Consider the following 26815-nt stretch of genomic DNA (forward strand, 5'->3'; position numbering starts at 1 on the left):
AGTGGCCTATGGAGAATGGCACGCGGAACTGAAGGTCAGTGTTATATTGCTTCGTACATGCGAATGGGGGTATTTGAGTGGCATTTGACACCATTTTCGAAATCTACAGTGAATTTCTGATCGACTCATGTATATATTTTTATGAATTTGATAGTATTAGTGCTACATAGTCGGTGTTTTATGTTGGTGTTGTCTCTCTCGACCTTTGTCTTGGACTTTTATAATATCTTTTCTCGAAAATGCTTGCCATAACCAAGTCTAAACTGTATCTGTATAAGAGATAATTTGTGTTGAATATGAGGAGAAAGTAGTTATGACCATTCTGCCCATCAAACTGCCAGAAGGTGTTCTTGTAAGGTGATTGAAACTTCAGTACGGGTTACAGATGTGGGTTTGACATTAGCATTGTTGTTGTAACCCCACTTGCTCTAATAAAATGGAAACATGGGGTTATGTACCCACTATTGCACAGCCTGGTATCAAGCTGGTTGATATGTGGAGGATAATGAAAGCATAAAACTTTTCTTAAGTGAAAAGGAGCGTTGCGTCTTGTGACTTTGTCAAGTCATTTTAAATCAAATGATTGTGATTGTAACTTTTACTTCAATTAATTATTGTTGCTAGTTTTGACCTTTCTGATCATCAAGTTTTATGTGTACCAATTTCATATGCTTGTGTAATGTCTGTGCGGCTTTGTGCACTTGTGCAGTGTGCGTGTCTTGAAACAAACCAATTTATTTTGTACCTTTTTGTACTTCAACAAATGTATGTCAAAAGACAAAAATGTCATGTCTTTTATCATTGACACTACTACAGCTAACTTTGCCTATATTCCTATCTTTCAGAGGCATTCAATTCAATCTGCTTTCCAGTGCAGTACCTATAGGAGGCTGCAACTGAAACTCGCACAAAGGCAATCAAGTGTCACTTCATCAGCCTACAGTAACAGCCCATCTGTAATCAAGATATGGATGAAATGGCATAGAAGAACAACCAATTCAAACAAGAAAAGATTGTATTTTGTTTTGGACTATTTTTAAGCATAACAGAACACTACACTTGCTGCTTTTTATGTTTGCCCTGTGTGCAGTTTTGAATAATTTAACTATGAAATGCTTTTGCCCACTATTCTCTTTAGATAACCTTCCTTTGTAATGCATTTTGAGCTTACATGCATGATGTAGGCATATTTCCCTTGGCTTCATAAAACTACTTGCAAGCTTTTGTTATGGACATTGGTGCTAATATGATGCTTCAAATGTGTCCAGTAGTTGGTGAAGGGAGAAGAGAAGTAGGACAGCTGATAGCTATTACCAAAAATATGTGCTTGTCTGCACTTCGGGCTGTTCCATCATATGCAACCTCTTTTTACCTCCTTGAGTTAAAAACACCTCATCTTTTGTTTCTTTCCTGTGTGCCAATTGTTTCCGTGGTGCTATAAATGTCAAGTTTGAAGTTGGTATCTAAGTGAGCAGAATGTGCATTATTTCAGTCCGTCTTGAATCATTCGTCTTGAATTATATCCCTAACTGACATCCTGTTATTTGTCGTGCAATGTATGTGCCTCTGCCTGTGTCCGCCCTTACCTCTGGCTTTAGCCTCAAACCAGCCCTGCTGAGCTCTGTCGCCGGTGCGGTGTGTCGCAACGTGCTGTTTCTCCACTTCAGCCGACAGCTGCTAGGAATTGTCCTGTGCCATGCGCCATGCGACACAGCAATTGTAAGCTTCAGGTCACATTCGGACTGATTGGCTCCGCGTATGTGCATCCGGCCGGGTGCTAGTCGATATCAGGGACGTGGGTCGGACTGTTGTGGCGGCGTGCACTGTGGTGCGTTGAAGTTGTTGTATTTCTGTCAGTGAAAAGCATTAATACATAACCGTGGCCGCAGCCCAATGTTATTGTGAATTTCAGAGGGAGTGGCCAGTCAGGAGGGCCCCATGTGGGTATGGATCCAGTGTCCAGTGGGAATTGGGATTGGCTATGAGATTTCCGGCGATTGATAAACGCTTCTATGAAAGTAAACCTATTGAGTTATGAGGGGAGGTCACGTGACGGACCTGACCTTACTAAACTCTTGTGAAAACACGACACATACGAACGATAAGAAACCGACAGCTCTTCTTTCTGCCAAGTGTCATCTTTGTGTGAAGGATTTCTTGGCACTGAGTGTTCAGAAATTGCATTGTTTTTAGACTGTGCAGAGGCTCACGAGCGACAACATAGGTCAACAACCTCACGTACCTTAAATATGCGACCTGTACCAGAAGATCCAGCTTGATCAAAAGATTGGACGAGTCAAATTTCAGCTCTTTAGCTTAAAATAATTTTGAGCTATCTTAAAAACCGTCAGTGTGGCACCATATCGCCTCCCCGCGCGGTCGGAAGGTAAAAGTTCGCCGGCTCTAACTAAACAAATACGCGTCGCATCGCAAATTCATTGACGGCGTTCGAAGCGTCGTTCAATTTACTTTCGAAACATATCCTAATATTAACATTTAACTGCCTAGCGCAATCTCCAACAAGCAAAAGTTCCGTGCACTCATCCTCATACAGTGTTAGCGGCCGCCGGCCGCCGGCCGCTGACCCACATTCGCGTCATCAGGGAATGCTGCAACTAATTTATTGTTTCCAACTTTTTTCCCGGAGCGTTCTACCTGGTTTATATAGCCTTGGTTGAGGGTAAGTTTTTATCGTTTTAGTTGTACTTAGATGTTAAAAGGTACACTGAGAAGTTTGAATATGCTGTGATTTTAAATTTGGAAACACGTAAACGTTAATCAATTCACGTTTTCCTCGATTTGCGTGCAGATAAGTAACTGTCGACGAAAGTGGCGCCATCCGATATGATGTTTTGAAGGAAGGAGACACAACATATTTGCGTGAAAATTTTTGTTTTTTAGTGGTCTAAGTGCTTCAAAGAGGCTGTGAATGTTTTCTTCACACAATTTTTCATTAGGTATGATGAGGTAAAAGGTAGTTTCAGTCTTAACTTTCATATAATTGACATCAAAAATATGATAGTCCACTGCTATCAGTGATTGAGTACCTTGATATTTGGCATTTCTTATTAATTTGAATGTATTCTCTATCCATATGTCCTGATAGTAAGTGACAATACTCTGCCAATATGTTTCCATAGTTTTCACATTCATTTTCCAGTCCTTTACATAACATCACAATTTATAATCAACAAAACTCAACTCCTTCATTACTTCACAACACTGACAGCATGACAGACTGACAGTCAACTATTGTGTGGGTGAATGCTGAAACAGGATAGCCACTTTGCTGACTGGCTCGCTCATATGAAATAAGATAAAAATGATCCTTTATATCATTTCCATCTGGAGGATCGGAGTCAACGGAAAAGGAAGGCCACTTTCAAGCCTCAATGTCTAGGCCGCCAGACGCCAGTCGGCAGTCACCACCAAATTTATAATCGATTAATTCATTATTATACTTTGAGACCCTTAGGTCACTGGATCAGCATCACATTTTCAGTTTCAATATAGTAAAGGTTTTTATTTGTATGATGTGAAATATTTTCCTGAATCAGAATTTAATTATCCCTAGGTACAGGGACCCGCAGTTGCTTCTGTACACACTAGTATTTCAGCGTATTCTTTGCCTGTGACACCGTTGGAGGCGAATTGGGAAATGATTGTGTGCTTATTAAAACCACCATCTGAAGGGCTTTAAACTGATGTGCTGCTCTCCTAATTCAGTGAACTTTTTATGGCTATATCAGCAAAACATTGTTTTCAGCGCTTTTTCCTGCCCCATTCCTTCTGAAACCTGGAACCGCTTATTCCATTCACTCCTGCCATCTGACGATGGTCGTGCTGACTACTAGTTCCGGCGCTAGTTACTGCTCCAGTTTTGCACCCGGCACAAACTCAGGCGGCACCGGGCCGTGGCTCGACCATGGGGAGGGTCGGACCGAGCCGACTGCCTGGGGCGCGGTTAGATCGGACGCCCTGCTGGGGAAGGGGACGGGAGTGAGGGGGAGTGGAGGAGGTGGTCACGTGGTCCGTCCAAGCTCGCAGACGACCTGACGTGTCCTGCGCCCAGCCATGTTCCGTGATCCAAAATGGCACGAGAGCTGTGGAATGTCTGGAGGAGACGCTTCGAAAGCGAACTTCAGCAGCACTAATTTACCATATTCTGTGGAGATAAATTAATATTATCTTAATGCAGAAAAAAAATTGTATGCCCAAGCTGTATAAGCTGTATCTTTTTAAAAGTTGAAAATAGAATTATTTTAGGGACTTATAGCTTTCGTATACACAGTGAATTGTGTTACAATAAGCCGTTTCGCTGTTATGGTTACTAACTGAAGAGTTATCCTTTTTTCTCACAGGGAATGACAATACAATAACAATATAACAATACGAATAAAACCAGACGTTTCGCACAAAAAAGTGCCTCCGTCAGTGGCAAGAAATGAGTAATTAGACATACATGTTTTCTTTCGATAACATCGATGAAGTAGTTATCTTTATTTTTTTAAAGATATATTTTCAGCAGTTTTTTAAGCACATCATGGAAGCTTATAAACATTTGTGTATTTTATCGGCAACCCGGCTGGCCAGACCGAGATGGTGCCGCATTTAGTTCTCATCGATGTTAAACCTATACACTTATTTTTCTCCACTGACGAAGGCACGTTGTTGCCGAAACGTTTGGTTTTATTCGCTTTCGTTCGTTCATTGGGGTTTACGGGCGCGTTGGTTTTATTCGCATTGTTTTTTATATTGTCATTGTCCGTGAGAAAAACGTACTGATATGGACTGGTCTCAGTTCATATAGAAATTGTTGCACATTCATCAACACAGATAAAATGAATATTAGCCCTCACCACACATATAAGTAGAGGTAAGTAGACCGCGCCCGCTGTTTTACACCAATAAATCGCGGCAAAGCGAAGGATTGCGACGAGTCTTTGGTGCCCTGGAGTTGATCAATTTTACAACTTCCCGGAAAATTAAATAGCCCTTATCATTTTTTGCATCTTGTCTGAGAATTTTAAATCCCTGAACCAAATTACCTTTAACCTGTGATTATTTTTCTCAAGATCATGTCAGGCCAGAATAGCAATTGAAAGTCAGCGCACATCTTCTGTGTGTTTCCATAGTCTTTTCACGTGATTAGGGACGTGACAACATGTGAAATATAATATCTAATGTTTGTCTCATTAATTGTTGTGGGTGCCAAGGTCACGTGAAACTCAGGTTAAGGTCATTTACTTGAAATGATCTCGGTTAACTTCCTTAAATTTACACCTTTTTACTGTGGTTTTTAGGAAGTGTTGGTTTGAAATTTAGCACCCATTTTAGCATTTGAAAACTAGGCATACTTAAGTATCAGTTATAGTGCCTATGCAATATGTTGCAAGGCTGTAAGTGCTGGTTAACATTCGATATAGCCGGCAGAACGCCTAATGGGTGATCTGGCGTGACCCGTCCTACCCCAAATGCTTTGATACATCATCTTTGATCAATGCAAGTGCGAATTCGGAGTCAGAAGCAAGCCAAGTCCCAGCAAACTTCACTTGTAGAAATCCTAGCAGGACCCAATGTTCCGTGCTTTTGGGTTATTAACCTGATCTGGGAGGTCAACCAGTGACCTAGGATCTCAGCATTGACCAGGACATAAAAATAATTGGCTTTTTCTCGTCAGCGATGACCAGAACCCTCAAATCATCGGATTTCTCTCGTCACGAGCAGCACGCTCTTTTTTATTTTTCAGCGAAGCTCTGGCTCTTTTTATCAAGGGCCGAATGGCTGAGGGTTTCTACGCCCCTCCGCTACATGTAAGACGCTGAAAAGAAATGCCTAAATAGGTGAGGGTTAAATATCGATTGCTTTTTAAGTGCCGAAGTCCGAAACACTTTAATTTACTTCGATAGCAGTTTTTAAGACCAACGAGCTCGAATACTATAACTTCTTGAACAATGTAAGCACCACATAAAATGAATCGTGAGAGAAGCGGCACAAGATTCAGGAGCTATGAGACACTTAATCAAGAACGGCATAGATTAGAAACTGCACCTAACTTGCACTGGTTTTTAAACCTTTTCGTTGCCGACTTGTAGATTAAATTTTAGGATTGATTTCAGCTGATGCTCAAATGGAGCTATTCATTCGTTCATTCATGCGACCATCCAATTCCATTCATAAAAGAAGCCAGTGACAAAATTGTTCATTTTAGATAAGTGTGAAATACAAACTCAATAAAAGTTTAATGATACGGCAAATTTGACAGCTTTTATAATGAACAGACAAATAGCTCTAACGAATCAAGGTTGCGAGCCCCAAATAGGGGAAAGTGAGGTATAGATGAGCCAAGGGGCAAGTTTAGCCACCCCATGTTTCTCAGCTCCCATGGCGCTGATTGACTCGAGCTTCCATGTGCCGTTCGCTTACGATGCTGTAGTCTTTCACGTGAGACGGCAACGTTCTCACGCTCAGCACCCGGTAACATGTGGTATCGCCCCTGATAACTAAGACATGTTTTGCCTTTAAAATGAGATGGTTGTTATCTGCGGTGCATGGTTATTTTCCTTAGCGGGTGTCATTAATCGAAAATGGCCACGGGTCGGGCAAGATGAGCCATTTTCACCTGGGGGAAGATGAGCCGGATAAGCCATTGTTGTCTCCGCTGTCGAAAACCAAACTGAGCTGCGCTTGTATCTGCTGAATAAAAATGGTAGGAAATTGTTTTTCTTTGTTGATTACACAAGTTGTAAGTGATTTGCAGATTATCTGAAGGATAAAATGATTTCTTTCGTGATAGAAAATTGACGAGTTATTGGAAGGCTTCAAAACAGTCACTTTTTGATGGAGGAAAAAAACTTTGCCATAAGTATGTATGCCATGGAGTAAATAAAAGAGCCCACTCTTCGCCGCGCCCGGGAAAAGAAGAGGTTCGCTTTTTCCATCCATGCTCAACTTTCCCCACGACGTGTCTCAACTTACCCCGCCCATGGGGTAAGATGAGCAATGTGCAAGATGATTTTTGACGTAGCCTTTCAGTACAAAAATAAGCGGTATGAAACATTTCTGGCCACCATTACATGCGCAATGACCACTCTGTCCGTCCAACTCGTAAACGCATAAAAATGATCAGTAAGTTAGCCTGTAGCTTACAAAAAACAAAAGCGGCTCAACTTACCTCATTCTTCCCTACGTTACACAATTGAGGGCATTTTTTTAGGCCATCACAGTATTTGTCAACAATGGTTGTTTGGGGGGGCTGGAGAGGGTGGTTACTGGCTCATAAACTGTCCCCCCCCCCCAAATAAAAGAAAACGAAACCGATCATCCGCGAAAAGAACTATTGAGCTCGAACCAAGGTGACGAATCGATTTATAGGTATGCAGGATGACTAACGATGCCACTTTTTGACTTCTTGTGTGAAATAAATTCCATCATCTGGATAGCACGTCAACATTCTATTTGACATTTTACAACAAACGTACACTATTTGGCGCGACTAGTCTCATAAACGTTCTGAAACTAAAACCGTTTCTTCACAATTAACTTGGACCACGTCATCCCAGCTTATGCACGACAAAAATGAAATAATGCTTCAGGATCACTGGCCTGAATTCGAATGCTTAAAGTTTACTCAAAACCGGTGTGGCTGAGGCACTCTTCGCTACATCTCGTGACGGCCACCATTGTGTTTCATTTTTCGGTAAGCTATAAGTTAATAAGGAAAGGATTGGTGAGTGGGTTGAAAATAGCCCCCCTCCACCCCCCCCCCCTCCTTCTTCTGGAAACATAAGTAATCGAAAGATCTGGCGATGGTTTATCCACCTCCTCTGCCGCCGCGCTGCGAGGCCTCGATTCGTTCGGTATGTGGCTTCCTGAGCGGTCCTTCCCGGAGGCAAGGTGAAAGGTCATGGCCTGTATCAGAAATTTATACGTTGCTGAATATGTTTTATAGTTCTTCCAAGGCTTTGCACACCGTTTTATTATATCGGATAAACATTGCACTTTCTTGTCAATCAATACATTTAAAGAAAACTTGATCATAATCTTATACTGCGGCAATTGTAGTTCTGCTTACGGTTGCCTCTTTATGATACGGGCCACCACCACCTCCACTGCGCTGGTGCTCAGGCGTTCTACCCCTCCCCGCTACGGACCGGCCCTCGGGCTAGGTGTGTTAGTACTGAGCGCAAACCTGTAGTAGTCACGTGACTTTCATTCACGTAGCGGGAATGGAAGCTATAGGCGATACCAAGGACGGGCTCTGGGGAGGCAACCGGCGCGGAAAAATAGCACGATTGTAGTTTTGGAAGAATATCTGTTGCGGTAAGAGGAATTATACAAAACATACGTGCTAGGAGCAAACATGTGTTATTCCTCCATACTTTGCGCTACATTTCCTTTCTCCAATGGCCAGCACTTACCAAATAATAGCGCAATTCTAAATTGGTAATATATGTGTACAGTAGCAACTGCGGGTCCCTGTACCTGGTAGAGGTTTTGGATTTAATGCTCATTGTTGGCGTGCAGTCAGGATTTTTTGACAGGTCCAGATAGGGAATCCTGAGCAATTTTATAGTAAAGTGGTCTCCTTATAATCACCACACATTTTATCAAAAGCATTTGCAGAATTCATTCAATGAATAATTTTATCAATGTTGCACCCATTTCTTAGACGACCTAGGCTGCATCTTTTTTTTTTAGTTCCTGTTGTATGACATATTTTCCGTTTTGTTCCACTGCATAAAGAAAAAAATCGTTTGAGATCACCAATAGAGTTGCAAAATTTCCCTACCGCACTACCGGCATGCCGGTAATTTTTCACTACCGCAGGTTTTTTCGTGGTATCTGGCATGTCTTGCCGGTAGCATGCCGGTATTTTTGATTTTGCACAAAAAATTATCAGCATATGATTCAAACTTTGGACACTAAGAGGCTATTGAATTGTAATAAGTTGGACAATGGGTGGCTGTTGGGTGGGGCGGTTACTGAAATTGCCAAAATGTGGCATCTCATGTAGGGGTAAGCCAGAATCAATAATGCAGGTTTTTTTAGTATGCCGGTAATTTGGCGGTTTTTTTTGCTTGAGGCGTGGTAGCATGCCGGTATCCCAGAAAATGTTTGTGGGGCGGGGCGGTGCCGGTAGCAGCCCATTGGGAAAACTTTGCAACTCTAATCACCAAACAGCTTTTCTTTTTCTGGCAGGTCTGCACAACCAAGCGGTCGCTGGCGAGGACGTCTGCCGTCTCTGTGGGTAAGGTCATCTGTTCAGCCTTTGTGGAGATCAGCAAGACGTCACTAAGATGAAGACTTCGCTGGAGCAGAAGCCGCTGACCCGTGTCCGATCGGGCAGGTCATGCTCGACGGCACGAGCCACAACTCGAACGACTCGGTGACATCAACAACATGGTGGAGCAGGTGAATGAGTTTGGCGACGTGTTGTGCGACTGCAAGAAGGGTTGTCTGCGTGTTCTGGCCGGCGGAGCGGCGACGCTGCGCAGTCTGTGCTGGCGGTGAGCAGCTGGCCGTGGTGACCGCGCGCGCCCACATGCGCCGACAACCTGTGCGGCTTCGACGGCCCGGGACAGCCCGATGCCGCCCACTATGCGACGCCGACCGCGCACTGTCCGCACGGCCACATGGAGGTGTGCCCACGCCTTTTGCCCGCACGCCGCTACCTCGCAGCTGGTCTGCAACCACGCCGTCGCCGCCTGTAGCCCGATAACAAACGGCTGTCTGATAATGCCGCGTGTTCTTTGTGATGTTGCTACTGTGATCGTTGCTACTGCTGGTCTGAGACTCGATGTTTCCATTCGTCTTTTACATGTTAAGGATTTGATAATGATAAGCTTAGTCCGAGCTTAGGTCGTTTATATCATTTGTTATATGGCATATTTTGGATCAAAGCAGTACGACACTGCCTCCTGCTTTTGTGATGTATGCTGGCAAGACGCAGGTTCCGGTCGCAGGTCACCCGGACCCGGTTCCAATGTGGTCGGGCTGGCATGCGATAATGTGATGTTGTTTTGCTCGTCTCTGTGTTCCACACTTGATGATGTTTGTGAATCTAACCCACATTGTATAGTATTTTTGTTTGTTTGCGGCCGATGGCCTTGTAAGTTGTAACCATGGCAATACAGTTTTTCCTGCTATAATTCTCCAATCTCCAATATTCAAGTTTGGGTGGATATCTCTGTATTCACGTATTCCCTTCTCCCAGTACAGTCAGAGAATATCAATTACAGTATTCATACGGATTATTCAAGCCTTGTATAATTATTTGAGGTGTGCCGAATCCGAAAGACCGATAAAACTAATAGCGGAAAATGTGACATGATGCCATGGGTTTGTGAAAAGTTTAGGTACCACGTAGCATTCAACTTCCTGCATTTCTGTTTCAACTCAGTTTAACGTATTTCAACGAACATAACATCAAAAATGGCAGCCAGTACCGGCTTCACCTGTCACGGAGAACGCTCAAAAAATTGAGTGTAGATGCTGGCCGGCACTCAATTTTTTGAGCGCCAGCTGACTGTCGTCTGTCGTGGCGCTCAATTTATTGAGTATCGCGGTCCCGAACGACAAGTGGCGCTCAAAAAGTTGAGCGTCTTTAGGGCATTTTCTTTCCAAAAACACCGATATAAATTATCACGGCGAGTGTTCGAGAAGAAACCTTGTTGCTCTCTCTTGCCATTGATACCTTATTTGGATACGATATTTGCCGTAGTGTGACGCTAAAGGCATTGTAAAATACCATCGTTTCGCCTATTCCTTCATAATGGGGCCCGCTCAATTTTTTGAGCGCTCAATTTTTTTAGCTTTTTCCCCTTGTGCGTGGGACTGACAAAGATGGTTAGACCACTGGAAACTTCTTCCGACAATGTTGCCGCTGGCACAGAGCCATCGTGGTTGCCTGAGGGAATGTGTCATCCTAAGGCCCGCACTATCAATGAGACTAGCTGCCAGTGGCAGTCCTGGCTGTAGACCGCGGTGCCGGGGTGAAAGTGCGAAGGTGAAAGTTTCCTGCTCGAAACAACCCGTTCACTCACATTTTTGAGTAAACATCGGAGCAAAAAAGTAATTTTTACATGGCATGCTTGAAACACGAAACGTTCAAAAAGTAATTTACCGAATAGCAGGAAAATCACACCATTCACTGAAAATATGTGCCGCATTGACTATTCGAAGTTTCAAAGTTGTATCTTTATTAGTTTCTGAGGAATATTGATTTAAAGTTGGGAACGTTTTTTTTGGGCCACCCGGTATATGTTGACCTCGAAAGGTCAAGGTCATAGGTTGACCTCAGGTCACGCGACTTCGAGGTCATCATGTATATCATTCGATGTGTCTTGACGAGCTGAACACAATGAGACCATCCGCTCGGCTGTATCTTGTTCCTGTACGGAGGTATTGGCAAAAAACTTTGGTGACCTTTGATGACGTTACATGACCTTAGTTACAGCTGCCCAACAGCAAAACAGACCTCAATGTAGTGAAGGTTGATCGTATATGAAGTCATGTATGGTACATGGGGCCATTCCGACCCGTTTTTGTGGTAAAAACAGGGAGTTGATTTTTCCCCATTGACTTATAATGGGGAGGTCGCGAAATTGACCTGACCTTAGGTCACTGATATCAAAATCCCGAGATATAAAAATTGTAGCTACTAATGACCTAATAACATCCTGCGACTTTCAAAGGCCTCCGACATCTACTGTAGGGGAGAGTGGGGTAATTTGGCCGCTTTTTTTAGAAAACGATATAACTTAAAATTGACGACACATTTCTGCATTTTCTCAACGCTGGCAGGTGTCGCATTCATTTTACTTTACTGGACAGTGAACTTGAAATGATAGAGTAATTACTTATATTGAAATTGTGACGTATTACAAGGGTCTGCAAGGCGGCCAAATTGCCCCACTAGCAGGGTTATTTGGCCGGGGGTGTGGGGCAATTTGGCCGGTGTTAGTTTGCGGTCGGGATTTTCTGTTATATTGCGAGTCAGCTTCAGATTCAGCAATGACGTGTGTCCTATGACGCATTTGCCGCATTTTGGAGGTTGGCTCAGGGGTCACAGGGGTCAAAATAGCCAAATAGCGGCTCTAGATGCGATCACAGTTTTTTTTTTGCGAATAACTTTTGAAGTAATCAAGCTAGGCCAAAACTTCGAGTACCATCGTAATTCTCTCGTCAGTCCGCATCGAAAGATATATGTGTTGACCTTGAGAAGTCAAGGTCAAAGGTTGACCTCAGGTCACGTTGCATCATGTCGCTTGACATCAAGGTCACGTGATTTCAAGGTCATCATGCATATCATTCGATGCGCCTTGGCGAGCTGAACAGAATGAGACCATTTGTGCGGCTGTACCATTTTTATGCAAGGATTTATTAGCAAAAAACCTTTGGTAACCTTTGATGACGTCACATGCTCTTACAGTTGACCAATCGGAATTAAGGCATCAAAGTAGTCAAAGTTGGTCATGCATCATGTCATTTATGGCACAATTGACCATGAAAACTCGGCCGTCCCAGCATAGTGACCATGAGCCGGTGCGGCCAAGTTGCCCCGCTAGTCCCGGCCAAATTACCCCATATTGCCATTCTGAAATTATTTGTCTATAAAGTCATCGCGGCTTTCCGGAATTAGATAAAATTGCTCTTGGAACCGCTGAACACCCCCAAGAATGGCGCTATAATGTCTGAATTCGTTTTTAGCCCAAATACTACATGTTATACAACTTTGTAAACAGAAGTAAAAGTTACCATTTTCTAATGAAATTAACGTTTTATTAATTTTGAATAAAACTACGAGGGGCAAAGTTTTGACATTTGTCCTCCAGTTATTTCTACCCATGACAAATAAATAGAGACTAGAGTTATTTCACTCACTTTTATTAGACATCGTACAGGTGGGGGCGGCCAATTTACACCACCGGCCAAATTACCCCACTCTCCCCTAGCTCTGGCACGGTGACAAAGTTGCAAAAAAGTGACTTGAGTTTGGGTCATTCAAAGTGACCTGGTGACCTGACCTTAAAAGTTAGGAGGTTCAAACTTGCACACCATGTGTAAAATTGATGAGAGAATAGTCGTACCAAATTTCGCGGTTTTCCGACTATTTGCGAAAAACCTCAGGGGGGCGGATATCCGCCCCCCCGTCGGTGCGCGTGTTAACTTCTACTAAAAAGGTTCTAAATTTTTTTAACCGAAATACAGCAACCCAATGGATCTCACCTGGCTTTTTCTCGATGATGACTGCTTCGGTTTCAGTCTCAGATTCTGGGAAAAAGTTTTCGTATTCAGTGATATTGATACGTTTGTTTTAATATTGAATGTTGATTCTTTTTCCAACATATGAAATATACTCCGACGAAATAAATAAATTTGCAAACTTCAGGCATTTTAATTTCTCGTTCGATAAGTTTGGTTGTAATAACCCCATAAGTTTACTGTTCCATGAACATTAGAAACTTTATGGAACCATTCAGTACAAATGGCATATGTATTCACTGTACACTCCGGGTCTCACCTGGCTCTCTCTCGATGGTTTCAGGTTTCGGCTCGGAATCTAAAAAAGAAACATATTACTTCAGTTCAACATCATGAAAATAATTAAAGGTAGTGTGCCAGCTTTCTTGGACCGTATGGAGTTAATGGCCCAGATAAGGAGAACCGGATTTTTAGAACTTATCCATACCTTCAAAACTCATGGAAACGTCTTAAATTCTTCAAATTTTGAGTACCCCAGTGCGAAATTCGCCCCGACGGGTTGTCGGTCGTACCCCAACCACATTTCACACCACTATGAACAATAAATGCACACACTGAAATCGCTATTACCGATATGCTCATCCAATCAAGTTTCGATAAACCCGTTCATCATCATCTCCTGCGGTTTCGAACACGCCTGTTAGGTGGCTTCTGATGCTCGTCGAGGTCGGAATTTCCAAATACGCGTGGTGCGTCGGGCCGCGCGCTCTGACTTCGGCCAAGAAAAATGCGTCAGCTGATCATTGTCATTTCTGCCACTTGCGTGTGGTGAAATGCGGTCATAACTTATAAGACGGCTTTTTCATATCAATTATTTTACATAAAATCATATTTCAAACCATAAATAATGTTCGACAGCCAAATAAAAGAAACAATACCAATACGGGCTTACAGTTTAAGGCTCGACATTGTGTTGTCTACGATTAGACAGCTGATAACTCATTCCCGTACGTCGTATGGTCGTAACACTATAATGACCTTTGCTTATTGTCACAAGTGCGCCGCATTCGCGATTGTTGCCCGACGCCTGTTTGCAGGTGAGCCCACTACAGTTGTTATACATATCTAAAAACCGAAAAACTTTTAGGCGAAAAAGGCACTATTCCAGGCCCATTTTTGATTTTTTTTGCGATATTAGGTAAAAACAGAAGCTTCTTATCCTAGGAAAAATAAAATGGGAAATATTTCAAAGGTGGCACACTACCTTTAAATGACTAGGCATTATCTTCTGACAAAATAAACCTTATCATAAAAACTGGCAGACATGCAACTGTGTGATGAGGAAAATGCACACAAGCCATTTAACCCGCGCCCTGATGGGGGGTTATTTTGCCCCCCTATGGTTTTCCTTAATAGTGAGAAAACGGCGGCATATTTCAGTACCTTCACGGGCATTAATTTGACACCTTCACACACAATTCCAAGTCACAAGTCATTTTGGGTCAGGAGTTATTTAGGTCAAACTGAGGTCATGTTCGAGTAAAAATGAGCAAAAAACATGACATCTTGAAACGCTCACCAAATCCACAGTTAACAGGCAATTTTAAAGTTCTTTATGTGGTCGTGTAGAGAAAAGATGGCGCTACAAAACTGTCATCTCGGATTTTCAAAATTGTGGGATGTTCACCCCAAATAATAAAAAATAGAAAAAAAAACTAAAAAAATCCCAATTTCTTTTTTGAATTTCGAAAAACGGAATATATGTGACAGTCTCTGCGCTCTTCGATACACATACCAAATTTTAGATTGATGCCTCCTTTTTTGGCCAGGTTCAGTCGGGGGAGGTTTGGTCAATCGTTGTCATTTTTAGCACATGCCATTTTTGGCAACCATGTGCCAATCAGCTATTTTTGGCAACGATGAAGCTGATTTCACTCATCAGCGAGGAAATCTCGATTTTGGAAATACAAGCACTGATTTTGGAAATGAAGTGCTGCCACCTGGTGCAAGAAGAATAAACCAGCTTTAATATGGCTGTTGTTTGTATGGTAGTCCAACGTTGACGTGTACCCTTTTTTGTGGCCTGAAGTTGGAACTTCAATTTGCAGCATCCGAAAATGATCAATATTGATAATTTTGATTTGATAATTTTGATGAACAAATTAACATGTTAAGACTCAAGTTTCATCCAGATGCGGTGGTTCACTTCTTGAAATTATTTTTGTTTATAACGACCGCCATGCAATGACGGATGATAAGAGGTCGTCAATTAGCAAAAATAATTTCCAGAAGTAAACCACCGCATCTAGATAAGATGACCTTCTCTCTCAACTTAACATATTATTTTTTCATCAACATCATGTTTTCGATCAATATCGATCATTTTCGGATGATTCAATTTTTAGTTTCAGCTTCAAGCCACAAAACAAACTACCATACAAACAACGGGCATATTAAAGCTGGCTTCTTCGTCTTGCACCAGATGGCAGCACTTCTTTTCTAAAATCGGTGCTTATCTTTCTTAAATCGTGATTTCCTCGCTGAGGAGTGAAATCGGCTTCATCGTTGTTAAAAATAGCAGAATCGTTGCCATTTTTGGCACGTATGACAAAAATAGCACGTGCTAAAAATGACAACGATTGACCAAACCTCTCCCCACTGGGTTATAGCGAAAAAACTGTTCAAAATTGTTGACGTCAAATTTTGTAACTCAATTTTTAGCAATTCTAGAACACGTAGCGCAAAACAAAGACCACCATTGAACTCCCCGTGACGAGCTGCATAGAATTAGAATCAATACCCATTTATGCAAAAATATCAATTTTGAAATTTGACCTAATTTGACCTGACCTTGACCTGACTTTGACCTGACCTTCACCTTCATAATCTCAACTGACCCCAAGGGCTGCCTGTCTCACATAATCGCATTTTGCATATAAAATGGACCATAAAACATGCATCACATGATATTTTTATACAGTGACCTCACGGATATTTATATTTGAGACTCCTGACGGGGATGGTGTGCGGTTGGTCGGAGCAGCCGCAGCCAGTTAAAGTCAGTTGATTGGAACAGGCCGTGGCCGGCTTTGAAGGTCACGTTAACCCTCGCATGTGTGCGGCGTTTGCCAGCTTCTAATGTGTAGGCGGGGGGGGGGGGGGGTCGGTTGGATCCCCCTGCCGTTTGGCCCCTGATCGAGCTAGAGCTTCGGGGAAAAAACGAGCGTGTTGCCCGTGAGGAGAGGAAGCCGACGATACCCCATTTTAACCCGCGCCCCGTAGGGCTATCGGCGGACCCTACCACTTGTGTGTGTGTGTGGGGGGGGGGGGGCGTTTCGGCCTGCCTAAGATCTCGGAAATTTACCGGCCGATTTTCACAATTCAAACGGCTTTCGATAGCCCCATTGGGGAACTACCTTGTGACCAAATTTCATTGACCTAGGTCAAACCGATGACGTCACAGGTCAGGTCAAAGCTCGGATTTTCACCGTTCACTTCACAGGCATTTCAAGAAATGTGTTGTGAAATCAAGTAACTTGGTAAGTTATTGAAAACCATCGATGGTACATTGTTCGTCAAACACATACTTTGCTATCTGAGGTCACTGATACCAGGTCAGGTCACAAAGGTCAGGTCACTGGGGGTCACATTATTAAAGTGTCGTGTGATACATGTTTTATGGTCCATTTTATATGACAAATGCGATTATGTGGGTCAGGCAGCCTTTGGGGCCAGCTTATGTCACGTTTTGGTGAAGGTCAGGTCAGGTCAGGTCAAATAAGGTCAAATTTCAATGTTGATATTTTTGCATAAAATGGGTATGGATTCGATGCAACTCGTCACGGGGATTCTAATGGTGGTCTTTGTTTCCCTACGTGGTCTATAATTGCCAATAATTGAGTTTGAAAATTTGACGTCATCATTTTTGAACAGTTGTTTCGCTATAACTTAGCCAAAAAACGAGTTATTGATCTGAAATCTAGTATGTAGATAGAACACGGTAGGTACTATCACATATATTCCGTTTTTTCGAAGCTCAAAAAAACTTTTTGGATTTTTTGGCTAATATATCCAAAAAATACTTTTTTGATTTTTGGGGTCAAAGCTCAAAGAGTTCAAAAATCCGAGATAACAGTTGTGTAGCCCTGTCAATTTTACACCTTTTATATCCAGACCATTTTTCTATATCTTCAAAGCTGTAGGCCTGACAGCTCTTCTTGTGAAGGTCTTTTTTGGTCGGAAATGGCACAAAATGACGTCATTCTGACGTCATTTGTGATCAACCTATCATAGCCTCTGGATTTTTAATCACAATGTGTAAAACGGATGCCCGGAGGGGTCCTGAGAGTTTGGTGGCGATATCTCCAGTCGTTTAGGAGATATCGACGGAAAAGGACAGGGGGGCCGTTTCTGCCCTCCTTACGGGGCGCGGGTTAAGGTCCTAGGTCATTGGTTGACCTTCCAGGTCAGGTCAATGACCCAAAAGTCGGGAAAATCGGGACCTGTTAGAAAGTCGTTAAGTGTGGCTGCTAAGCGTTTTTTCGGGGTGCTTATCACGGATATCGTGTTAGTTTTGATCACAGATGATGTCTTTAACCCTCGCCGGACCTATTGGTTTTCTACATACGCGCCGGCCGAGGGGGGGGGGGCGGGTACGACCCCCCTCGCCGTTTCGCCCCTGGTGGAGCTAGCGCGTCGCGGAAAAAACGAGCGTGTGCGCCGTTACGAGACGCAGAGATTGGTACCCAATTTTAAGGTCCTAGGCCAACCAGTGACCTCTGAGGTCAGGTCAAGTGCCCCAGGGTACGGTTCAGTTTTTGGTGAATAACTTCGCAAAAAACGGCCGCAGAGCCGCGAGTTTGGCAGCATCGTGTTCGCCTCGCTCAGGCGCGTCGAATGATATACTTTTTGTTCGGCTCAGGTCAACTTAGGGTGTTGACCTCAGGTCAAGGTCAGGTCAGCACCCCCAGGTCACGAAGTTGGTCGAAAGAGGTCATGTCGCATATCATTCGATTCGGTAGGTCTTCCTGAGTCCATTGGTGAGTGACTTTTCCGACTCGCTAGCTCAATGTGATCAAGAGTTATTGACGAAAAACTAATATGACCTTGATGACGTCATAAATGACGTCACGGAAGGTCAACATTGCAAAAGTGACGCATCTAACCTTGCAAGGAGTGCATCAAATCACGATTCTGTGTGCTTGAGATAGTTGGAGATCGTTCCCGGCGCCAGAATAGCAGTTGTCACTTTTTTCCCCATTGACTTATAATGGTGAGGTCACGAAAATGACCTGACCTCATATGACCTTTAGGAAAAATCCGAGATATACAAGTTGTGAGACTCATAATGGATACTAGATCCTGCAAGTTTCATTTCCCTGTGACATCTCCTCTGGCAGTGAGGGCGTTGCGAAGTTGCGACATCTGAAGACCGTGCAGAGGTTCACTTATGACGTCATAGGTCAGTGACCTGACCTGACTTAAAAATGCGGTTGGTGTCATAAGATGCGGCTTGGATCAAAGGTCAGGTATGCCAAGTTTCAGCTCTCTATCGCCAGCGTGTTTGGAGCTATTGCGAATAAACCCTATGGGGGGCGGCACCCGCCCCCCCTCGGCCGGCGAGGGTTAAGCATTTAAACCAGGTCGGGTCAGGTCAGGTCAGGTCAACCAGTAGGGGTCATGACGGGTATTCGTCGTTCGGGTCAACCGCCTCTGACAGCTTCGTAACATGTTACGAAGGCACCACAACTACTTCGTAAACGTTCAAATAGTTTCTAAATTCGAATCCAGCTCCAAAAACTAGCCTAGAAACATGCACGGATATTGGTAGAGTTACCTGTTCTGATTAGGGAATAGGGATACATCTTAGATACAATAATGATGACAGCAACCTGAAAATCATGAGAAAGAATATCTATGCGACTCAAGCATGCATCATCGCATAAACAGTGCGACAAGCATTCGCAGAATACAACAGTGCATTGAAACCCACCTTGCTTTTTCTCGATGTCGACTGTTCCAGTTTTTGTTACAGGTTCTAAAAAAAGTCCAGAAAAGAGTGTAAATGAATAAGTTCGTTTAAGTTTTAAAGATTTTTATAACTACGAATAATTTCGAATATACATCGACGAAATAAAGATGCTTTAAAAATTTGGGCATTTAAATGTCTCATTGTGCTATAGTTAACCTATGATAAACCCGTTAAGGTTATCACCCCATTGCTCTAAATATTTGATTCAAACACTGAGTAAAAGGAACGCAGTCTCACCTGGCTTTTTCTCGATGGTTACTTCCTCAGTTTTGGGCTCAGCATCTAAAAAAAAGAGAAAATATATGCATCAGTTGAAACATGGAAATGACATTGTAATAAGGCAGAAAGTTCTAGTAAAATAAGCATATGATGTATTATATATAAGCATAAAATCATGTAAGCACTCAGCTGTACAGTGGGGACTGATCCGCGAAATAGGGGAGAGCGGGGCCAGTTGAACCACTTTTTATATATTGACATGCACAGCGAGATCCAGTTGTCATATCGAAAAATGCACAATGCCATGAAAAAATATGCTCTTTTGGCTTTATTTTAAGATATGTAAAATTATGTTTCAAACATATTTTGCTGCCAAACGAATGCTTATAAAACAGCTCTACGCCCGTTTCAAATGACCCCGATGCGAGGGTCAATTGAACCAGCCCATGGGGTCAATTGCACCTATCCTTAACAATGGGATGTTTTCCTCTTTAAGGCCACTTTCTTAAGGAGATATTTTGTCCGGTTTACTTTTCCAAATGCTACATTCAATAGGTCGTTGGAAAGCTAAAAGTGCAAAGTTCCTCATAATAGGTGACATAAAGTACATAGACTATGGTAAAATGGGCGGATGAGAAAAATGAGAAATATCTCAGGCTATAGTGTGCTTTCAAGCAAAAGGCTGGAGAAAAGGGGGTCAAAAATTGAGCTCTATTAAACTACTATTTCAGTTTAAAAGCTCATTTCAAAGGTGGACTATTTCCTTTAATGTTTACAGCCCCTGAACAATAACCATTGCAAAGGTCACCGGGGTCCATTGAAACGGCCTGTGGCCCTGTTTCAACTGACCCTCAGAGAAGCGTTTCAATTGACCCCATCCGCTCCCGCCATCTCGCACGCACCGTAAAGCACATGCCAAACGAGCTGGAGGGACGGCATCATGCTGAATGAAGGGCCAAATAAGGTGTTATTCCGGAGCCAGGAGTTCTTCTTTCAGCAAACAAAGGTATATGAGATATCACAAAATATTCATAAAACGATTTCTGCAAAACGCCCCTCAAAAACACAAAAACAAGTGTCAAATCAAAATTACCGTCCGTTTGCCGCCCAAACGCCGTTGTCAAAGGAAGTGGTCGAGCGCGGATGCGCAGTGGTGTCGGCAACGCCATATGTTGCATATTGTTGAAAATAAAGCCATGTTTCATCTGACCCCGTGTTTCAACTGGCCCCGCTCTCCCCTACATTTAGACTCAACGACCCTCCACCGATTAAGCTCACATGCCGGCCGGCCTTGGTTTAAAAAAAAAGAGGCATCAATAGGTATGTTTTTCCACATTGCTATAGCCTACATCATAACTATAGTTCGTTTTTTTTTCAAAAGGACGCTGGCTCAAAGTTCAATATCGAAGCTCTCACGTGAGTTTTGGCAGCTTCAGTGTCTGGCGAAGAATTTCTTACCGAAAAAATAGCCGATTTCAAATTGTGCACGGTAAGTAGCTGGAAATTGTTTCTTAAAAATGGACATACTATGATGACGTCACTGGTGGCAACAGGCACCCAAATGTCCGTGCAATGGGACAAGTGTCAACGAATTTGGGTGAAACTTAGTTTGTCACTGTTGCCGAGCTTATAATCGAGTAAGCAGTTCTGTCCACGATAGTTATAAGTTACATTGCAATACATGTTCGACAGTATGACGTCACCACTGTTCTCATATATGGTTCCAAAACGCACATATGGAAATTATCGGGAAGAAATCACATGTTAGAATTAGTCGACGTTCGATTTTCTCAGGTTCAGTTTTTGCTCGTTTTGCTCGCTAAAACACGTGCTTTTTCGGGAAACATACTTGGAGCCAGCGTCCTTTTGAAAAAAACGAACTATAACCTGGCTTTTTGCCAATGGTGATTGTTCCGGTTTGAGACTCTGTAAGAGAAAATACGATTAACGAGGCCGTTTCATGGAAATATGTTAAGTCGTTTCAAGTTTCGCTCCAATTATGTAGGTCTTGGTTTCATTTTAATCAGTATTCACAGCCGCATGTAGTTAGTTCCAGCCATAACCAACTTTTGATTTCATGAATCATTCTGCAAGTAATTGTGATAAGAAGTTGAAAGAGGACCTGATTATCGCATACTCTGATAATACTCTGATGGGCAGTGATTTTGTACACTTATCAGTATGAATGACCGCGCTCAAAACTAGCACCTTGCAAAAGCAAAAGTTAAATCGATTCAACGAAAATGAAAAAAAAAAATAATCAGGTCACCAAAGGTCATTGAAGGCAAAATTTCGCCGATTTTCAGGTCAAATGTCGACAATTTCCAAGAAGCCAACGCATAACTCGGGAACAAATAGAGCTACAGCGCCGCAGAAAAACGCTTTCGATAGCCCTATCATGCAAGCCCTTTCTGAGTAATTTTCTCAGATTTGACCTAACGTCAACGGTTTTGCCTGCAGGAGGCAGAAACTGCCAAAATAACCGATTTTTTTCTGAAACAGTTTTCTGCAATGACTTTTGACTCAAGCCTTGCACGAGCCTACTTTTACCGGCATCGTGTTGCTCGTCAAGACGCATCGAATGAACTATAATTTGACCTTGAAAGGTCAACTTGAAAGTTTGACCTCAGGTCAAGGTCATAACCTGACCGGAAAGGATCATGTTGCATATCAATCGATCTGTATCGTCGAGCTGAACACATCTATGACGTTTTCATCGCTATAGCATGCCTCTATCAAAAGTAATTCGCGAAAAACTGTTAGATACCAGTCGTGACCTGATATGAGCTCAGATGCATAAACAAGGGTCACGGACACCATTTTCATGTTCAGTGTGTCTAAGTTACTTGTAATTCAGTGTTTTAGAGTGTTTATAATGGCTCTCGTCCAAAAGAGGCTCATTTCAGTTTTCTCCCTTTGACTTTATAATGGGGAGGTCGCAAAACTGACCTGACCTTAGGCCATCGATATCAAAGTTCTGAGATATGCATTTTGTACATACTATTGCTCTTAGCAATCGCGGAAAGTTTCAAAGCGATCGGTCACTCGATGTAGCTATGGCAGCTATTGAAATTTTATATGAGGTGAGGTCAATGACCTGGTGACCTGACCTTGAAGGACCTTGATCTGAAATTTTCGCAACATGTGTAGAATTGATGTATAATAAGGTGTGCCAAAAACCACAGGGAAATGGCTGAAACACCCCCCATTAGGGCGCGGGTTAACCAAAAGTCACACAAAGCATAACAAAAAGAAATAGCACGTCACGAAGTTAATTCACTAACCATTCGGCTTAACTACGTATTTCGTGATGTCCAGAACACTGAGGACGTCGCCGCCTTCCATGAGAGTCTCTTCCAGCTCCACGTCTCCAACGCTCAGGCAGAAACAATGGTCCTTGTTCATCGCCGGCATCTTGAGCTCAGACATGCATTTGGATATGCACACGCCCGGGTCGTCGCCGGGTGGTCCAACGTCGACAGCTTTGGTGCGCTCCACCGCACCCAGTCGGACGAACTTCACTCTGGCAGGCTCTGCGAAAATCAAAATATCAAAGAAAAGGAAAAGTTCACTTTGAAAAAAAGTTTTTTAGTTATAAATCAAAGGTTCGTTCGAAATGTTATGCTTATGTAATATCTAGAGGAGCATGAGGTAATTTGGCCGGCAGTATTATATGTATGGCCGCCCGTTTATCTGACAAAAGTGAATGACACAATTTATAGCCTCTATTCATGTGTCATTGGTGGCCCTAGTCCGTGTTTTTCTTTTAAATCTCCCCTTCGTAATTTTCTTCAAAATCAATAAAACATGATTTTTATTAGAATATAGTAACTTTAACTTCCGTTCGAAAAATTGTATACCATGTAGTATTCGGGCTGTAGGTAAATTTCGACATTGTGGTCCCATGTTCAGCGTTTTCAAGAGTAATTTCAGGCATTTCCGTATAACCGTAACGACTTCATAGACAAAACTTTTCAGAATGGCAATGCGGGGCAATTTGGCCGGTGCCAGTGGAGCAGCTTGACGGTGCTCTCAGGATCGCTATGCTGGGTCGACCGACTTGATAAGGTCGTCGTGCCGAGCTGGCTGGGTTTATAGCCGTTGGCGGTGGCATGGTGGCACAGTCTGCCTCCTAGGGGCTCATCAAGACACTGCACAATGGAACACGACGAAGATGCTAGGGATCTGCTCAAACCAAACTGATAGTCACATCTCCAGCTCGCAAACATTATCGACAACTTGTTTGCAGACATCGGAAGGTTACAAGTTGTGAGTATTTGAGACTGAGTTGAGTTATTCCATTGATTTCCAATAATCTTTCATTGAAATTAGTCGATTATTTCCTTACTAGAATAAAAAGTCAACGTTCTTTCCCAAATAATGCCCTCTCACTATTCACTAATTATAAGTTTCATTGTGAAAATATTTTATCACAAATAAAATACAAAAGCTTGATTGAGCAGTGTATGCAAAGGAAGCGCATTTCCAGTTGTGCAGGACAATGCTGAAATAAGACCGAAGTCAAAATCATTCGAATATAAGTCTGTGACCGAGTCAGCCTAAAAATGTGTAAGGGACACATGTCATTGCTGACGCTGAAGCTGACTCGCCCGTAACATAAGATCCAGGCCTCAAATTAACACCGGCCAAATTGTCCCACCTCATGGGCCAAATAACCCTGCAAGCGGGACAATTTGGCCGCTTTGCAGACCTTTGTAAAACGTCAAAATTCAGCTATAAGTAGTTGCTCTACCATTTTCAGTTTACTGTACAAGAAACTAGAAAGTAAAATGAATGCTACACCTGCAAGCGTTGAGAGAGTGTAAAAATACTTTTGTCGCCAATTTCGAGCACAGCGCTTCCTTAAAAAGCAGCCAAATTACCCCATCCTCCCCTACACTTTTTTTAGTTAAAACTTCTGTCCATTATATAATCATTTTCTTTATCGTGATGACAATTGGTGGTTTGATTGAATCATGTTCCAGCACGTCTGAAATAATCCTGGATAAGGAAAACATTATTGGATAAGGGAACTAATTCCGAATGAAAAGTGAACTATTTATGGCTACGGAGATTACTGGTTTGTAAAGACTTGCTTTATTTTCAGCTCAATAGGTTATCAAAATTTGGTTTGAACCGTGATATCACAATTTGATTTGAACCACTTATTTCGGTACTGCACATCTTCTGCGTGTCTGAGAGCAGCAAGGGACGTGTCATTGAGATACCTTTAGCTGGTTGATGATGCTAGTATGTTGTAAAATAAAGAAGCTTATCAAAAACAAACCCTAATGTCACTTTACCAACCAATTATGCCCGGAGCTCCAGACATACCTCCATTCACGATGATTCTGCAAAGCGTAGGCGTGAGCCAGGATGCCACTATCCTTGAGTGTTGCACTCCTGCAGAACAGACAGCACAATACATCAGCATCAGCTCTGATCCATCACAAGTAGCAGAGCCGCAATCGTCTAACATCAGTCCTCGTCGGCTGTGTCGGACTGTGAGCCGTACTGATCCAGATAGTTTGGCGCTCGTCTGAACGCCTTCGGTGCCAGTCGGCGCCAGTGGGGACCCCCTCCCTCCCCCCTCTCCCGGGGGTGCCATCGTGTGCGCCACTCACCTCCCTCCCCGTCGTCTACTGAGCTGTCTGGCTCGGCTGGCGGCGGCGGCGCCGGCAGGCGGACCACCTGCATGCTCCCCGCGCTGGACGGAGGACTGGTGTCCGTCAGACCGAGATCACCGCCCGCACGCAGGTCGCCACACAGACACAGCCGGTCGCCCGACGAGCGGACCAGCGCCAGCGAGAAGCGCAGGCCGCAGCAGCGGGCCACACACTCGGCCGGGCTGTCCAGGAAGGTGGTGGGCAGCCAGCGCACTGAGCCGGGCACCGTGTCGGTAAAGTAGCTGACCAGCGGCGACGGCTGACTGTCTCCTAAAACGGGAATAAAGAAGCGACCGATGACTTTTCATTTAGAAATGGTTCGAAGAAAAAATAGGACGAAATAGGACGGCAAAAATTGAGGGCGAAAGTAAAAGGAGTGCAAGGGCAAACACGGTGCTTAGTTCAGCCTGGTTTATGGGTAATTCCTCACCTTTCATCACTATTGAGAACCGTTCGTAGCCGTTCGCGAGGCTCTCCGAAATGACATTCACGATTCCGCCGTAGGAGAAGTGACTCTTCTGGCCGACCCGGAGTCCGTCTAGGCTGAACAGCTGGTACATGCCGGCCACGTCCGGAGCGCTGTGCTGCAGGCTGGAGAGGTCGGCGGCCGGCGCGCCCCAGCACGTGGTCGTGTCGCCCTGCACGCGCACAGCCATGAAGAGGAGGTTGTGGCGCGCGCAGGCGGCCAGACAGTCGGACACGGGCCGCTGACCCAGGTCCCGCCAGTCGCCGGACGGCAGCGAGCCGCTGAAACCGCTCGGAGCCGGGGCTGACAAAAAATGACACCAGTTACACCCTGTCATATAATTTTGTGGGACAAAGACCCAACCAACTCCGTCGAGCCCGACCGTGTATGGGAAGCTTGCGCGTTCTCGTCGCATTTGGGTAGTTAATTTAGTTAATTTATACGAGCATTTTAATTAAATGTGAGGATCTGATAGTGATATATTCAGATGAAAGTTAACGCACAACGGGCAACTAATAAACTTTCAAGCAAAACACTTACAATAAAACTTTTCATGGCCGTTTTATCGCCGAGAGTGACTTTTGTGAGGGCCTACTGATCAGGCCTCTGTAAGAAGGCTGAAGGCTCATGTGTGGTCATGGAACGTACCTCCATTGATGAATAAGAAGTAGTAATTGTTATCTTGGACATCAAATCTGAACGAAATACCTGCGAAAGAGAGAATAGTGACATCTGGGCCTCTTCAAAGACTGGCTTATATTCATCGAGTTCTGATCCTTGCAAAATATAAAAATAAGCTGCTGAACGAATGAACAAAACAACAAAGCATCCAATCCCAAAACAGGCATTCAAATGAGTGATGATCATCAAAAGCAAACCAACCGAAACGGTCCACGCACGAAGTGTGGAGTTCCAGATGTCTTATATAGAATCATTGCCCCAATCATTAAACGGCAAAACCTGGCTGGTTTGTCTATCGGTATTGACGGATAGACAAACAAATGGACAAACAAAAAATAAAGTAAAAAGAGGCGTATGTACGTACCATCATAAGTCCCCGTCAGTCCCTTCAAGTCTAGGAAGTCCTTTGAACCAGCTCCAAGCCTGATGGAGATGGTGATCCATCTGGGACTGAATGACCACTGACCCCCGCTGGCAGTTCGGACCAGCACCAGTAATTCTGGAGAGCACCAAAAGAGATATGGGTTATTTAACTGGTCTCTGATT

General features: G+C 43.4%; 1 protein-coding gene across 50 annotated transcripts in view; it reads right to left on the bottom strand.

The window, feature by feature from the left end:
- LOC122392035 overlaps nt 1–26815 on the bottom strand; it is a 108658-nt gene that overhangs the window by 66115 nt on the left and 15728 nt on the right. For 48 of the 50 annotated variants that reach the window (XM_043386502.1, XM_043386474.1, XM_043386518.1 and 45 more), the window contains exons 28-37: nt 26634–26768; nt 26237–26296; nt 25553–25891; nt 25081–25392; nt 24791–24859; nt 22741–22989; nt 19475–19519; nt 19199–19243; nt 13526–13564; nt 13231–13275 (exon numbers count right to left, since the gene is read on the bottom strand). In XM_043386502.1, coding sequence (XP_043242437.1) covers nt 13231–13275; nt 13526–13564; nt 19199–19243; nt 19475–19519; nt 22741–22989; nt 24791–24859; nt 25081–25392; nt 25553–25891; nt 26237–26296; nt 26634–26768 — 1338 coding nt within the window. The remainder of the gene's footprint in view (nt 1–13230; nt 13276–13525; nt 13565–19198; nt 19244–19474; nt 19520–22740; nt 22990–24790; nt 24860–25080; nt 25393–25552; nt 25892–26236; nt 26297–26633; nt 26769–26815) is intronic. The other 2 variants (XM_043386484.1, XM_043386491.1) reach the window with 2 other exon arrangements.

This window comes from Amphibalanus amphitrite, unplaced genomic scaffold (genome assembly GCF_019059575.1).
Source record: "Amphibalanus amphitrite isolate SeventyFive unplaced genomic scaffold, NRLGWU_Aamphi_draft 000466F_arrow, whole genome shotgun sequence".
Taxonomy (NCBI): Eukaryota; Metazoa; Arthropoda; class Thecostraca; order Balanomorpha; family Balanidae; genus Amphibalanus; species Amphibalanus amphitrite.